The 17,250-nt window shown below is 36.1% G+C and overlaps 1 protein-coding gene and 1 long non-coding RNA gene across 3 annotated transcripts in view; one reads left to right on the forward strand and one right to left on the reverse strand.

The window, feature by feature from the left end:
* Positions 1-13,099, reverse strand: part of LOC106725784 — an 18,119-nt gene extending 5,020 nt beyond the window's left edge. Inside the window, exon 1 of the long non-coding RNA XR_001361741.1 lies at positions 12,894-13,099. This is a non-coding gene — a long non-coding RNA (uncharacterized LOC106725784). The remainder of the gene's footprint in view (positions 1-12,893) is intronic.
* DEPDC7 (DEP domain containing 7) lies at positions 39-16,777 on the forward strand. 2 transcript variants are annotated; one of them, XM_005864399.2, is made up of 9 exons: positions 39-163; positions 9,649-10,039; positions 11,568-11,695; positions 12,478-12,667; positions 14,543-14,754; positions 15,449-15,591; positions 15,772-15,897; positions 16,085-16,163; positions 16,459-16,777. In XM_005864399.2, the coding sequence occupies exons 1-9, from the start codon at positions 91-93 to the stop codon at positions 16,650-16,652; spliced, it is 1,536 nt and encodes a 511-aa protein (XP_005864461.1). In that variant the 5' UTR covers positions 39-90; the 3' UTR covers positions 16,653-16,777. The 2 variants fall into 2 exon arrangements, with proteins under 2 accessions (XP_005864461.1, XP_014393639.1); XM_014538153.1 differs by having other exon boundaries at positions 131-214.
* The last annotated feature ends 473 nt before the right edge of the window (positions 16,778-17,250 follow it).

Raw genomic sequence — 17,250 nt, forward strand, 5'->3', positions numbered from 1 at the left:
CGCCCCGTCCCGGACCAGTTAACTGGCAGCCGCGGGCTCCTACTTCACAACGCAGCGGACTAAGGAGGTGGTGTTCCCGTAGCCACGGCCATGGCCACGGTGCGGGAGAAGGCGGCGGCGCTGAACCTCTCCGCTCTCCCGCGCCCGGCGCAGAGGCCTCCCGGTAGGTGCTGAGGACCCTGTCCCGGGAGGGGAAGGGTCACCGGGCGGGCAGGTGAGCTGAGGCTACTGTTCTCGCGCGGGATACACTTTCTGGATAAGGAATATTTCAATGAATACAGGTTTTTGACTTTTTTTTTTTAATAGTTGCATGACATTAGGAAAGACGCTGGTGAATTCTGCCACCAGTTTAATCATATCTTTGGGGGCACTATGCTTAGTATCCTAGTTTCTTTAAATGTCCAAATAAACGGAATCGGGTGATCAGTTACAAAATTTCCATTTTAGCATATCTATAACTCAGAAAATATAGTTAAGATATCCAGATAACACTTGGCTTTTTTTCCCCCCTTTTAGATAAGTTGCAGCTTTCCCCCCTTTCTGTAGCTGCAGTGTGGGGTATTAGGTGAATTGGTTCCTATCTGACAAAAAGCTTTTCCTTTGTAAAATGCTAACCAGGTGTCAGTGGTCAGTGAATTGACTTGGGTCAAATGGGTGCATCTCAGTGGCCCCAGTCTTGTGTTTGACTTATAATTAGTAATGTTCCTTATAATCTTCAAAAGTTAATGACAAATTGTGACTAAGAACTGCTTTTCTTCTGTACTTTTCTAAGAACAATCATAATATTGACCTATTCTGATCCAATTTAAAGGATTCAGAAAAGCACATGATATCTACATTCAGAATTTTTTTCTTGTTTTACATTATGAAGGAAAATACTTTTCATCATTTGAGAATTTAAAATCAAATGATACTGGAAATAGTCATGAGAAATCTTTAGGCTCACTTTCTGAGTGAAAGAAATTCCCAAATTTTACATAATTAAAAATATGGCATCCTATTTTCTCCAACAACTGAAATACCAATTCTAAGCTTGGGGCATTTGTGAACAGATTCTTAGAGGGTGGAAGGGAATATGTGTTCAAAATTAAGTAGAGGACTTTCAGAAAGAAGAGTTGAAGTTCTGCTTAGTGGATTTGAACCCAAGGACAAGACCACTGTTCTCTGCACACCGGGTGCAGTGGCAGAAAAGGGCCCACTGCCTTTTCTCATTTGTTTGGCTTGCTACAGTCGCAACCTACCTGTTAGCATTTGTTAGCAACCTACCTCTTCCACCCTTTAGTTGCCTTGTCCCAGTCCCAGTAAGCACAGTAATAGGAGCCTCCGTTCCTGGTTCCTTGCCATTCCCTTTCTGTGTGCTCTGGCAAGCAGCTTTGCACGTTTGTTTCTCTACCGATTAATAACTCTGCCATACCTTAAAGGGGCTGTACGACTAGGGACCTGATTTGTGTAGAAAAGTCTGTATGTTAACTTTCAGTAAGTACTTCAAAGATATTTGTCTTTTAATATAGACAAACAAGAAAGTGGTATGTTATCCTGCTATCCCTTTATACTGTAACTTAATTCTTTGAATTCACCTGGTATCACTTTTCCAGGGAGCTCAAAGTACTTCCCATACGCTATCTCATTAATCTGTATGAATTAAAGCAGTGGCCAATGCCTACTTTTGTTGATAGCTCTCTTAACATATTTTTAAATTGTCCTTATTAGTAGAGATTTATTTTACATACTTTACCTGCCTGCAACCTTCTTTTCAGAGGCAATCTCAGTCTTCTGCATGACAATTCTAATGACATATAAGAGGAAAACAAACTTTGGACTCCCAAACCAATATGCAGTAAAAGTGTTGCAATACTGGAATCAGTGTACAGGAATTTTCCCCCACTCAGTCACAGCTGCCCAGTTTTAACACTCAGAACACAGTTCTCTACCTTTATCTATTGTCAGGATTTGGTTAGTACCTAATAAATATAGTCCTTTTTCTTTGTCTTGACAATTCTGTAATTACGTAATGTCTTAAAACATCTTTTGACAAATATAATCCTTAAATAAAATTCTCTTAAATCTTAAATGATTTAGAATTCTTATATTTTCTGATGAAGAGTTAAATCCTCTGGTATGTTTCACATCTTGTCCTCACATCTGCTATTGGCCTTTATTTAATTGAATATTGTTCAGAGCTTGACATCATCATCCAGGTGGTATGAATAGGTAAAGAGCAGGGACTGTGTCCTTTGAGGGTAGAGACTGTGTCCTATTAGTTCAGAGAAAGAGAGAGGAAGAAAGATTCTGTCACTTTTCTTTTTTACTTTGTGTGTGTGTGAGAAAATATTTTAAGTAGAGGATTTTTAGATGTCTTTTTACTTTTTGAATAAATATTTAAAATTTTAGAATAGACTTAGATTTACAAAAAAATTCCCATATGTCCTTCACTCAGTTTCCCTTTTATTTACATCTGACATTAGTTTAGTATATTTGTCACAATTAATATTGATACATTATTATTAACTAAGCCCACACTTAGATTTCCTCAGTTTTTGCCTACTGTCTTTTTTTTCTATTCAAGAATCCTCCTAAGAGATTACATTACATTGAGTCCATGTCTCATTAGGCTCTTCTAGATTGTGACAGTTCCCCCCTTTATTTTCTGTTAATCGCTGTGTACTGTGCTAGCCACTTTACATATGTTGTTTCAAATGATCCTCACAGTAACTGAGAGAAGTGGAATTAACTCTGTTTTGAAACAAAAAGGTTGGGTAGTTCGTCCAAGGTTGCATTATTTTATTTTTTATTTGGTAACATTTTTAAAGTATTTTAAAAATTGATTTCATAAATGAAGGGAGAGGGAGAGAGAGATAGAAACATCAATGATGAGAGAGAATCATTGATTGGCTGCCTCCTGCACACCCCCTACTGGGGATCGAGCCCACAACCTGGGTATACACCCTTGACCGGAATTGAACCTGGGACCTTTCAGTACACAGGCCAACGCTCTATCCATTGAGCCAAACCGGCTAGGGCAGATTGCATTATTTTAGTAAATGATGGAGCCAAGAATGGAACCCAAGTCTCTGGGATTTCAAAACCTATGCTCTTATTTTATGCTTTGTATTCACAGAACCTACCACTGTACCTACTGCATTAACACAAGTTTCCAAGTCTGAACCATATTTGATCAACCAAAAGTTTCTGAACTTTGGCACTATTGACGTTTGCTTTGTTTTCGTGGCTGGCCCTGTGCATTATTGGATGTTTAGCAGCATCTCTGGACCCTCAACCCACTAGATGCCAGTAGCATCCCTCCTACACAGCTTGTGACACCATAATGTCTCTTAGACGTTGTCAAATGTCTAGTGGGGAATAAAATCACCCACTATGAACCACTGTGTTAACCCTTCTTTTAAAAAGTTGGTAATAATTTACAAGTATTGAATAACCAACTGTATTATGTGAAGCACTCCATAAGTCATTTAAATAATTTGAGTCTCTGTAAACTATAAGGAAATTTGAAAGAAATAAGGCACCAGGTCACTATTCTTCAAATTTTGTGGAAACTGTTCTGGCCGGGTTTACTCGGTGGTTACAGTGTTGGCCCTCAGACTGAAGGGTCTTGGGTTGGATTCCCAGCCAAAGGCACATACTTCGGTTGCAAGGTGGTCGGGGCATGTGTGGTAGGCAACCAATCCATGTGTCTCTCTCACATGGATGTTTGATCTCTCTCCTCCCCCACCTCCCTCCCTCAACTCTCTCTTAAAAAAAATATAAATGGAAAAAATACCTTCGGGTGAGGATTAAAAAATAAAATTTTGTGGAAACTGCCTATGAGCTATCTGCATTTGGAGGGTGGTAAGGGGGTAGTTTAATGCCTGAAAATGAAATTATTACATGTTCATTTTTAGCATATTTTAGTAATTCTGTGTGTATGTTTATATTACATTGGGATCCAGTTTTATTTATTTTTATTGGTTGATTTGAGAAACAAGCATTGATTTGTTGTTCTACCTATTTATGATTTATTGGTTGCTTCTATTTTTTTAAACTAATTTTAGAGAGAGGAAGGAGGAGATAAAGAGAGAAACATTGATGTGAGAGCGAAACAAGATATGAAAGCCCTAGCCAGTTTCACTCAGTGATTAGAGCGTCGGCCCTCTGACTGAAGGGTCACAGGTTCAATTCTGGTACCTCGGTTGCAGGCTTGATCTTAGGCCCTGGTCAGGGCGCCTGTGGCAACCAATTTATGTTTCTCTCTATCTCTCCCTCTCCCTCTTAAAAACAATGGAGAAAAATATCCTTGGGTGAGGATTAACAGTAACAACAAAAAAGATGTGAGAGAAAAACATTGATTGGCTGCCCCCCCCCACACACACACACCCATCTTTTGGTGTATTGGGCAATGCTCCAACCAACTGAACCACAATGGCCAGGACTTTTTTTTCTTCTTCTTTTCTTTTTAATTTGAATTTTTTATTGTTGACACTATTGTAGATCTCCCATTTCCCCACCCTTGCCCACTTCCACCCAGCCCCCATCACCCCCTCCCTCAGCCCTCACCACACTATTTTCTGTGTCCTTGGGTTATGCACATATGTTCTTTAGCTAATCCCTTTATCTTCCTTTATCCAGTCCCCTCCACCCCACTCCCCTCTTACATCTGTCAGTCTGTTCCATGTATTCATTGGTTGCTTCTTGTATGTGTCCTGACAGGGATTGAACCTGCAACCTTGGCATATCAGAACAATGCTCTAACCAACTGAGCTACCTGGCCAGGGCCATGGGATCCAATTTTATAATGTGTATATTGATCTAAGGAGTTAACATAAACTCACTATTTCAATTATCATGTAAGTGTTTTAGTCCTTAAATAGGTTTTGCTAGCAGGACCACAGTTGATGCTGACTGCACAGATCATGGTTGATGTTGATTATCCCCTTGTAACTCTTGAGTAAGTGTCATTTCTTGACATGTCTGCCTTATGACTTGATTTTTAGGAACTATTATAGTAATAGCTTGATTATTTAGTGTGCATTTTTAGAAGTGAAGATGGTTATTTGTTGTATCACAAATACATATCAGAGTTCAATATTAGAAGCTTAACTTTTTTATTATTGGTAATTCTCTTTGGTAGACTTCAAATACATAAAAGGGCAGGTCTTTGCTTTTGAAAAAAGGCTATTGTTTTCAAGCAAATAAAGGTGAGACTGCTTGAAAAATGAATATTAACTAGCCTAGATTTATATAGTGCTTAAAAACATGTGTAGTATACTACAGATCTGATTTAAAACAATCTCTGAGCCTCTTGTTAGGCCACCTTCCAAAAAGCTTTTTATCTGATAGGGTAAAATTTTTTGTATGTTTCATTTCTTACTATGTTGTATTTGGAGCTCAATATCTACATCTAAATGGAGAGGTATAATTTCAGTCTCTAAAATCCTATAATCAGCAGTTTAGATCTGAAGCCAGCATTAAACATAGCATTCAACTCTTGTAGCACTAAATGGAGAAACCAACCAAGAGGTAAACCTTTTATTCAGGGTGATCGCAGCTGGTCTTTGGACTCTTTGAATCTTTGGAAATGATGATTTTAGAACACATTTGACCAAACATAAATAAGGAAGCATCAAGATGTAAACAGTACCCTGGCTGGTTTGGCTTAGTGGATTGAGCATCGGCCTGCGGACTGAAGAGTCCCAGGTTTGATTCCAGTCAAGGGCACATGCCTGGGTTGCGGGCTCCATCCCCAGTGGGGGATGAGCAGGAGGCAGCTGATCAATGATTCTTTGTCATCATTGATGTTTCTATCCTTCTTTCCCTCTCCCTTTTTCTCTAAAATCAATAAAAATATATTTTTTAAAAAAGTTGTAAACAGTGATAAATTTTAAAGAATTTTCCAACTCACATACACATGAGTTTTGAGGATAAGCTAAAGCTTCAATTCTGGTTGCTGGGCTTACAAAGCATTCATTGTATACTTCTGATTTCTTGAATTCTGTTTAGAAATCACAATAATTTATCTTACTGGACATGGTCTGCTATACCAATGTTCATTTCAGCTATTAGATGGTGATAAATAAGAAGTTTTAAAATAGCATGTTGGGGAATCTGTGTTCAATTGGTGAAGTCAGCATTAAAAAAACAGGTTACCCTGGTGTGGGTTTTGGCACATTTACTTGTTAGATCCAGGATATATTATGTATTAAAGTATCTGTATGAACATGAGCTAGTTTGGGTTTGTGGGTGGCAATGCTTGAGGGGAACTATCTCATTGTGCAAAGGTTGGGAATTAATGGCCAGTGAGAACAGAGGGGACCTGAAAGGGCTGAATTGTATCATGCCTAGAGGACTCTGAAAAGATTGTGTGGCTCACAGGTGCCTACTATCCTGCTCTAACCTGTTCTTTAATCTTTTATACTGTGTTATCCAACCTGAAAAACTTCCTGATTTCCCATATTTAAGCAGCAAGTTAATATGAGGAAATTTATTATGTACTTCTTAATTCCCTTGTGCAGATTAGCCTTTTCCACGTCATTGAAGCTGTGTATTCCCTACCTCTCACCCACTTCCGTTGTCTTATTGATCTCAAATTAATAAGTGACTCAGCCTTATCTTTTAGAGTTTGTATGCCAACCTACTTGTAGCTCAGCTGACTTATGTGTTTCATCATTAATATTATCACTAAACCAGAAGTCTGTTTCACTGGTACTTAAAAGGCAATCTGATCTCTGCAAGATTGAATCTGGCTTATTTTCCGTTCCTGTCTTACCCCTGTGTACTGTGGATAGGACATATTATAGAATTTATGATATCCTGCCTTATTTTAGGAGTGCTAACTACTAAGTGTTTTTAAATAACTTAGTTAAGGGTTCACAAATCTTAAAGTTGTGTATTTTGTTTCTCCTGATCTTATTGGCTCACTTAAAGGTCTTTCACTTAATCCAATTCTTCAATGAAAGTTAATGCTAAAACTATCTGGTGGCTTACTTTTTATTGAATTTATTGGGGCCCTAGCCGGTTTCACTCAGTGGATATAGCGTCAGCTTGTGGACTGAAGGGTCCCTGGTTCGATTCCGGTCAAGGGCACATGCCCTGGTTGTAGGCTCGATCCCTAGTAGGGGGTGTGAAGGAGCCAGCCAATTAATGATAGTCTCTCATCATTGAAGTTTCTATCTCTCCCTTCCTCTCTGAAATCAATAAAAATATATTTAAAAAAATAAAAATATTTTTAAAAAGAATTTATTGGGGTGACATTGATTGGTGGCTTGCTTTAATATATTTATATTTAAGTACTAGGAAAAACTAGTATATATTTACTACCTATGAAACTGAGGGCAAGTTTGTTTAATTCACTAAGCCTTAATTACCTCAAAATAGGATTGTTAATGACTATTTCAGAGAAGTTTATCAGGATTAAGTGAGAGAAGGCAGAGCTTGTCATGTTGTAAGTACTAAATGTTAGTTATTAATAATACAATGAAGATATGAAGGAGACTAAAAAGCAGACATTAAGTTCATTTAAATCTTCACTATAATCTCTAGTAGTTTAGGAAGTTAAGCATAGTAATGGCTAATACTCCTTCTGTTTAGTCATTGTGGCTGGAAACAGCATAGCTGCTCCTGAGTCCTGGATACCATTAATGACCTGGACATATTTTGAGATTCCATCAAATGCCTGATTCTGGCTTTATTCAGTAGAGACTAAATACTGTACCAGCATTAAATCTAGTTCCAATTTGATTTTTCTGGTTGATTCTCTATAATTTCATTCTTAAAACTGCTCACATGGTATTTGGAAAACTGGAAGAAATTTCCTCCTTCTTTGTTTATTACTAGATTATAAAGTATCTTGAATTTTAAAATAGAATTTTGATAATTAAAAACAATCAATGATTATTTAAAATAACATCATCATAATAGGTAGATAGAAAATTACCCATCAGCTTTTGGTATTGAAAATCTACAAATAAGCAGTCAAGGGCTTTATGTATATGTGTGTTTGTATGTTAGTATTTTCATGGTAAAGATGTTAACATTTCTAGTAGCTACAAAATTATAGTATAATTAGAGCCCCGGTGCACGAATTCATGCACGGGTGGGGTCCCTTGGCCTGGCCTGCGATCGGGGCTGGCCAGTCAGGGAGAGGGACCGCGAGAGGTTGGCTGGCCGCAGGAAATTGGCTGTGGGAGCGCACTGACCACCAGGGGGCAGCTCCTGTGTTGAGCGTCTGCCCCCTGGTGATCAGTGCACCTCAAAGCTACCAGCCGGTCATTTGGTCGTCTGGTCATAATGGTTGCTTAGGCTTTTATATATCTGGTCATAATGGTTGCTTAGGCTTTTATATATATAGATGGTCGACTACACTCATTATATTAATTGCAACACAAAAGATGAATTCCAAAAGACCCACTTAAAATTTATGATTCTAGTGCATTAAGTGGAGTTTTCATGTCCTTCAGGAACTTATCTTTGCTTTCACCTTCCATATTCTATTTTACCTAAGAAGGCAGGAATGTAATTTCCAGTAGTAGTTTCTTTAATTACAATTCCCCATATTCCTTACTGTTTTACTGATGCAACAACCATGTGTGTGTATCTATAACTATATCTCTATCTATCTATCTATCTGATTGATAATGCTTTAAAATTATATAGAACATGAGCCAAATCCAATACCACCTCTTATAATGTCTGGAATTACCCTTAACCTCTGTGAGTTTGTTTTCCATCTTTTAAAAAGAAATGATATCTCCCTCATAGGGTTGCTATGAAGATTAGATCATTAATGCACTTAATAGAGTTCCTTGCACATAATTAGTAACTGCCACAAGGTCCTACTTGATCTGCAAACCCTGAGCCCCAAACCCTATTTCTACTCTTCTCTGATCTCACTTCCTACTGTTCTCTCCCTTTGTCACCCACACAAACCATGCTGGTCTCCTTCTTCTTCTCAAGGCCTTTGCTCTTTCTGTTCTCTCTGCTCTTTCCCCTAATATATGCATAGCTTGCTTTCTGTTGTTGTAGTTTTTTGTTGTTGTTATTTTTATAGAGGAAGGGAGAGAGAATGGAGAGATAGAAACTTTGATGAGAGAGAAACATCATCGATTGGCTACCTCCTGCATGGCCTCTACTGGGGATCGAGCCCACAATCCAGGCATGTGCCCTGACTGGGAATCATACTGGTAACCTTGGGGTTCATGGGTCAACGCTCAACCACTGAGCAACACCAGCCGGGCTGCTTCCTGGTTTTTAAATGGTGCCCAGAAACTCAGGTTTCTGCTCAGAAATCACATGGTCAGAAAGGTGTTTCCTGATGTCCATCTAAAATAGCATTTTCTTCCTTACCTAGCTTTAGTTTTCTTCTTCGCATTGATCTAACATATTTGTATTGTCTGTATCTTCCCATAAAGTATACATCCATGAGAACAGGGACTTTATTTTGTTCACTTTGTATCCTAGTACACAGGACAGTGTTTAGCATATAGTAGGCATTATATTTTTTAAATGAATTGTTACTAATAATTTGATATTTCAATAAGAAGCTGACTTCACAATTGTTCCTTTTAATAACTTTAGAAATTGCCACTTTTTGCTTAAGGATTTCTTAGACCTTATCATAAATCAATAAGGTTACTCTGTGATTTTTTTCCATTCCAGGTTTCAGTGTGGCCCAGAAACCATTTGGAGCCACATATGTATGGAGTAGCATTATAAACACTCTTCAAACACAAGTGGAGGTGAAAAAACGAAGGCACCATTTAAAAAGACACAATGACTGCTTTGTTGGTTCAGAAGCTGTCGATGTTATTTTTTCTCACCTAATTCAGAATAAATATTTTGGTGATATAGATATTCCTCGGGCCAAAGTAGTAAGAGTGTGTCAAGCACTTATGGACTACAAAGTATTTGAAGCAGTTCCAACCAAAGTCTTTAGAAAAGACAAAAAACCTATGTTTGAAGATAGTAGTTGCAGCCTTTATAGATTCACAACAGTACCCAACCAAGACAGTCAATTTGGCAAAGAGAATAAACTACATTCACCTTCTAGGTTAGTATATAATATAAGGTTCTCATGGGCATACTGGCAGGATTTTGTCTACTTATTAATAAGATGCTGACTGGCTTTGTTTCTTTTGAATTAGTAAATTAGGCTAAAATCTGGGTTTGTGGATAAATTTGATCAAGTAGAGTGAACTTTTATTTTTTTGCTACCTTTTAGAATTCTTGTTTGTTTCTGCTAAATATAAAATATGAACAATCAACAAACTGATTTTTCTGCTTCAAGTTACACTTTATAGTGTAAAAAATGTTAGCTTATCCACAAAATGGTATGAGAACAGAGAAGGTGAACGCAGGCAGGTAGGGTATTACTAGATTCCACAAAATGGTAGATGTGAAGTATGAAAGGCATGTGAGAGCTAGAATGCACAGGTTTCATATGACATATTAAGGAGTTTGTGCCTGGTCATACAGTTTTGAGAAGCCACAGAAAGATTTTAAGCAGGATGAGATTGCATTTTAGAAAGGTCATCCTGGCAGCTGTACGGTCAGCCTAATGGGGAGAGCCAGTTTGGAATTTATTGCAATATTGCAGTCTACAGATGAGGGTGAAGCAAACGGCAGTGGTGAAGATGAGGGAGACATATAAAGGGAGACTGTGGGACAGAACTGTAAAACCCCAGTGACTGAAATGAATGTAGGTGATAAGTACATAATGAACTGAGTTATTTGTTATAAAAAAAACCCAAAACTTTTTCCTTTTATTCCCCTCACCTCAATCGTGCAGAGGTAATTGAAGCTCTTATAATTCAGAGCTGACACAAGTTTAATGTATTGACTTTCAAATATTTTAAAACTGTATATTTAAAACATAATAAAATTTACCGCTATATGTGGGAAGGAAATATGAGGGTAAGGTAGGGCAAGTCAACACTTTCCAGATGCAGGTCCACACGCTTTATCTGAAACCTCTGGGGACCTGACTGATTCGTTTAGGAATTTGGAACTTAGGAGAGTTTAGAAAGGTATTTTGTACATATATATTAGATAACACCCCTAGAAGGATCTTTAATCAACTTATTAATGTTTTTGCAGTAAACAAAACACTCATACTAACTGGGATACATAAAAACTATGATAGTCTCAAAACAAGTTTTGTCATCATATGAGTTCTGAATAAACTTTAGATTTTTTCCAAGCTTTTTGGGTTTCAGAATTGTGAATAAAGGGTTGTAGATTTGTATTTGGAGAATGGTTAGCACTGTCTACCAAAGAATGCCCCAGAAATAGAGATAATAAAAAACATTAAGCATAATGAAGTTTGTTTTAAAATTCAGACTAACATTTTAGTCATTGAGTTACTTAAATCTAAATGTTCAAAGGAGAATTTGGAGTATGTATATTTAGGCCTAATAAAAAAGGTGGGATGTTTTGTATGTTATTCTACTCTTAGAATTTGCATGTATTGTGTTTTTACTCAAATACATAAACTTTCTAGAAACTCTTGGCTCTCGAATACTAAAATATTTCTGTGGGCTTACTAATAAGCATTAATTTATGAAATAAATTCATTTTAGGTATACAGATGCATTTTTTAAATCATCTGATATCAAATCAGCAAGTTTAGAGGACCTGTGGGAAAATCTGAGTTTAAAGCCTGCTAACTCCCCTCATGTAAATATCTCTGCAACTTTGTCTCCACAAGGTAAGTTAAAGATGATGCAAGTAAGAAGCAGAAGGCTAATTTCAAATAAAGTTATTTAAAAATGTTTCAATTTTAACCTTTTTTAGAATTTAAATATTCAAAGCACAAAGAAAGAGCACACTGTGTATTAAAACTGTTTATATTAAGTTTTAACAGAGGTCTATTATCTTTAACAAATAGATCAGTGTTGCAATTCTTGAACACTGACTTTTGTCCTGTCAGCTGGCAGAGGTTCAAATCTGAAATGTTTTGCATGTAGATTTTTATTTAAAATATGCTTTCAGATATTTATTTCCTTAAGATTTTATTAGGTTAAATAAAAATTTGAAAATTCCATTAAAATAGTAACAGAATTCTTATATTCTTCCTTGTCTGTGGAAATGGAATATAGTTTCATGACTGATTTCCACCTTCCCTCCCCCATCCTAGTTGTGGAAACCCTGAGTGGAATAATCTGCAGGCAAGAGTTTCAAACGAGTTTTCAGATTGAATGAACCATTCTTCCAAAGTCCTTATTAACATGCTTTATGACTTGATTTCTTATCTCTGCCATATTGCTTTTTATAGTACAAGAATGAAAGGAATTCCTGTTGTCCAAAGTCTGTTCTCCTACACTTTAAACAAATCTTGAATTGTTTTCAGAAATCACTTAATAAGGTTGACTATTTCTCTCTCACTTTTTTTTTTGCCACAATTTATTAGCTTATATCTGCCTAGACAAATCTCATGATGAACGTTTAGTAACTATTGTTATTTTTCGCCCTGTCATTTTTCCTGTGTAGTTATTAATGAAGTTTGGCAAGAAGAAACAATTGCGCGTCTACTGCAACTTGTAGACCTTCCACTTCTTGACTCCTTACTCAAACAGCAAGAGGTTGTATCTAAAGTTTCTCAACCTAAGAGGCAGCCTGACTTGGTCAACAATAGTAACTACCTGGATCGAGGGATTCTCAAGGCTTATGGTGACTCTCAGTATGTGGAACTACATATAATAATTTGAGTGTGCTTGTAGGATGGTTATAGCTAATTGTTTTAAGATAATCTTTTGAGTTCTTCTGTCCATAGAATCAGATATGCATTGTCAGGTGATATTATCAGTATTTGGGAAAGTAAAGAACAAAATCACTGTGGTCAAAATTAGAAAGAGATTTATATTTCATTATTTTTCATATTCATTTTTGTTTCACATATAACTTACTTGTACATCAAGTGAAGAAAATGATTATGCTCCATCTTCTTATCTTTGTTAAAATGTAGGTCTGTTTGGTCTCTTAGGGGTGTCGGTCTTCAAAGAAACCTGGAAAAAATGAACAGATTTGGCAAATTCTTAGAATCTTTTGACCACATATGCTTAAACATTTTTTAAATTTACTTATTGATTTTAGAGAGAGACATTGACTTATTGTTCCACTTATTTATGCATTCATTGGTTGTTTCTTGTATGTGCCCTGACCAGGGATCATACTGCAACCTTGGCCTATTGGGACAATGCTCTAACCAACTGAGGTACCCGGCCAGGGCTCCACATGTGCATTTCATATGCCTCTAGAATACCTGTTAAATATGTATTTTTAAATTAACTAGTTTTGTTAAATAAATATAATGAAAGTAACTCTTGTTTCACCTCTACCATCCTCCTGAATATAAATCTTAAGATTTAAAGGCTTAAATTAACTTCAAGTTAAGGAAATAATGATTTTCCCCCCTTAAAGCAGAGCACTATATTCCTGATAACTTTGGAGCTCCTCTCCTAAATATAATTATTAAAGGTTAAAATCTTGTATTTTAAGCTCATTTAATTTTTAATAATTTTGCCTTAGCAGATAGTGTTCCAGCATAGTTAGAGAGATGGAAATGTTAGAAAGAAATACAACTTAACATGTTTAGTACTTCACCGGATCTAAATTCCAGTGAGCTATTAATAAACAAATAGTTGAATGTCAAAAGCTAACTTAAAACCTTACATGTAAAAGTTAATCCCAACTTACTAGTTATTGAACTCTGCATGTATAATGGGAGCTTATTATTCTACAGGAATTTAAATTACATTTCTACAATCTAAAGTAACGTGAAAACATTATGACCTTAAATTTAAATACAGAATCAGCAATTGTGCTAGAAGTAACCTTAAAGATCATCTCGCTGCTTCTTATAAACTTGATGAAACTGATGCCCAGAGAGATGAAGTGACCTGCCCCCGATAATGCACCTGGGTGGTAGATATAGTTGTTCTATAGCAGTAGAGTACATGAATATTTTTAAACTATATATATTAACAAATCAAATCTTAAAAGTTACTTTATGTCTTGAAATACAGCCTTTTTCTGAAGTCACTCAGCTGGTATTTTTATTAGAAATGGTAATTAATATTTAATTATTCTGAAACCCTACCTTATCTTTCTCTATTCTCTCAGCCAAAGTGAGAGATGACATTATATATAGAGTTCTGAAGTAAGGAACACTATATTAGAAAAATAGTGGTCTAGGAATCAGATCTGGGATCTAGTCCTGTCTGGGACCTTGAGCAAGTAACTTAAGAGTTTCTGTGCCTCTACTGTAAATGTAAAGAATAGAGTTTGAATTTTGATGTCCTTTTTAGCTCTATATTGTACTGGATAGCTTCCATTTTCACTTTTTAAAAAGGTAAGAAAAAGAAGACATTTAATAAGCCGAACTTTTTATCTGTGATACATGACCTCTCTATATATTAAAAAGAATTACACATATCTTTACCTAAGTGTGTAGAAATTTATCCTGGTGGCAAACTGGAAATAGCTAGTAAAATGGGTACTATGTGTATATTTGTTACTCTTGGCTTTTTAAAATGGTTCTTTTTTCCCCACATAGGGAAGATGAGTGGCTCTCTGCAGCAACTGACTGCTTGGAATACCTACCAGACCAGATGGTGGTGGACATAAGCAGAAACTTTCCTGAGCAACCAGATAGAATAGACTTAGTGAAAGAACTTCTGTTTAATGCCATTGGCAAATATTACAGTAGTAGGGAACCTCTGTTAAATCACTTATGTGATGTTCATAATGGAATTGCAGAGCTCTTAGGTAAGTAAGAATCTTACTGGATACTAGAATTAGTATTGTGGAAGAAACAAGAAAAAAATTGTTCTCAAAATTAATCAGAATGGTATAACTTCAAGCTAGGAGTGGATCTGGATTTTATGTTTATTTCAAAACATCTAGGGATCATTTGGAAAGAGGCTTTGATAAGTTCTGAAGTGACCTACAACTTCTAGTGCCCACAGAATGCCACTCTCATTCGTTGGAAGTTCATTAAGCATAGAGTAGCTGTTCTCTTCTTTAGAAAGGAACACCAATACCACCATCATTCTCCTTCAGTCTCTTCAAAATGGGACTCCTGCTTTGTCCCTCTACCAATATACCAGGCTATTTTCTCAGGGAGGGTTGGATACATCAATATTGTACCTATAGTGTGCCCTGAAAATGTATTGAATTGATGGAAAACAGGCTGGAAATTTATGTACAAAGCCAAGACTTGGATTTAACATCCTAAGAGTAATGTATGACAAGGACTTAGGATATTAGTTGCCAATTCGAGAATTGGCTTCCTTGATGGTATCAGTCATTCATTATAATTCCTAGTCTTTTTGTTTTGTTTTTTGCTTTTGAAAATTATTTTGAATACATTTACTGTTCAGCTTAAGCTTTATCTTAATACTGTTCCCTTTAATATAGTCATATTTGGTCAAAATTAAAAGCACTTTTCTTTTGGCTAAAGTGAATGGGAAGACTGAAATAGCATTAGAAGCTACTCAGCTCTTTCTAAAGCTTCTGGATTCCCAGAGCAGAGAAGAGTTTAGAAGACTACTGTATTTCATGGCTGTTGCAGCACATCCTTCTGAATTTAAATTACAGAAAGAAGTAAGTCTTTTGTCTAAATGTTAATTGTATTCGGTATCCTAATACTTATAGGACCCACGTGTCACATTATTCCATCATCAGCATGCTGAAATAGGATAATAGTTATTAATATTTAACGTTTGCCTTTTATGTTGAACTTTTAAATATGTGCCATTAGGTATGTGTTATTTTATTTTATAGAGTGACAACCGAATGGTTGTGAAAAGGATGTTCTCAAAAGCTGTTGTTGACAATAAAAATTTATCTAAAGGCAAAACTGATCTTCTGGTACTCTTTTTAATGGATCATCAAAAAGATGTCTTTAAGGTAAAACTCTGAAAGTAGTTCATTTGAGTTTATATAATAGGTCACTAGATTAAAATGCATTTGAATAATGTCCAATGTCTCCTCCTCCTCCTCTTCCTATTCCTCCTCCTCTTCCTCCCCCTCCTCCTCCCCCTCTCCTCCTCCTCCTTCTCCTCCCTTCTTCCTTCTTCTTCTTCTTTTTTTTAAGATTCCTGGAACTCTACATAAAATTGTCAGTGTTAAGCTCATGGCCATTCAGAAGGGAAGAGATCCAAATACAGGCACAGGTAATCTGAGAAATATTATTTTAATGATCTTCCAAAGATAAATTCCTACTATTTACTTGAAAGTGTTTTACTGTAAGTAATTGTACCTAATTTCAACTAAACTTTAAACAACCTCCTCAGACTTAGCAGAGCTTCCTTAAACTCAAATGCAGATTGACCAGCTTTAGAAAGTTGGCAGTGCTTAACATCTTCCATGCATTTTATAAAATGGGGACTAAATATAAAAATATTGATTTTTATAGTTAAATCTAAAGAATAGATTCATTAACTGAACTTTTTACTCTTAATATTTAAGGATATACTTTTTGTGAGAGAATTGATCAAAGTGATTATTCGGACCATACACAGAAGACAACCAAGGATGAGCTATTGAGTTTATTAAAAACTATTGATAAGGATCCAAAACTGTCTGCCAAAGAGAAGAAAAAAATGCTAGGTCAGTTCTATAAGTGTCACCCAGACATCTTTATTGAATATTTTGGAGACTAAATTTCTAATGTCTGTATATAACTTGTGTTTTTTAAGAATTATGTATCCTAAAGACCCAATCACATTTGTAATTTTGAATGTTCTTCTAAATATGAAACTGTACTTAATAAAACCTTTTTGTATAACCTTTTGTGTCTGAAACTGAGTTATTAGATGGTGTATTGCTGTTAAGTATTGACCTCTCTTACGTGAGTTGATTTATAATTCTTGTGTATAAAACTTTCTAAAACATAAGAATTTAGATGACATTATAGTGTTTACATAGGAAAGTATTAAACATTAAGAATGTCCATAATTACAAGTTAATAGGAATGTGGTTTGTACCTTAAGAGGTATTCCTTAAAGATATAAAATTTGATGAAGTAAATTTACTAATTAACAAAGACTGTAGACAAATTAGAAATTGAACTTTCCTAATGCTTTTGAAAACTTCAACATCTTTTATAACTTATTGTGGAAAATTTCAAACATATATAAAAAATGGGGAGGCCCTAACTGGTTTGGCTCAGTGGATAGAGCATTGGCCTGCGGACTGAAAGGTCCCAGGTTTGATTCTGGTCAAGGGCATGTACCTTGGTTGCGGGCACATCCCCAGTAG

The sequence above is a fragment of the Myotis brandtii genome, unplaced genomic scaffold (assembly GCF_000412655.1).
Source record: "Myotis brandtii unplaced genomic scaffold, ASM41265v1 scaffold187, whole genome shotgun sequence".
Classification (NCBI taxonomy): Eukaryota; Metazoa; Chordata; class Mammalia; order Chiroptera; family Vespertilionidae; genus Myotis; species Myotis brandtii.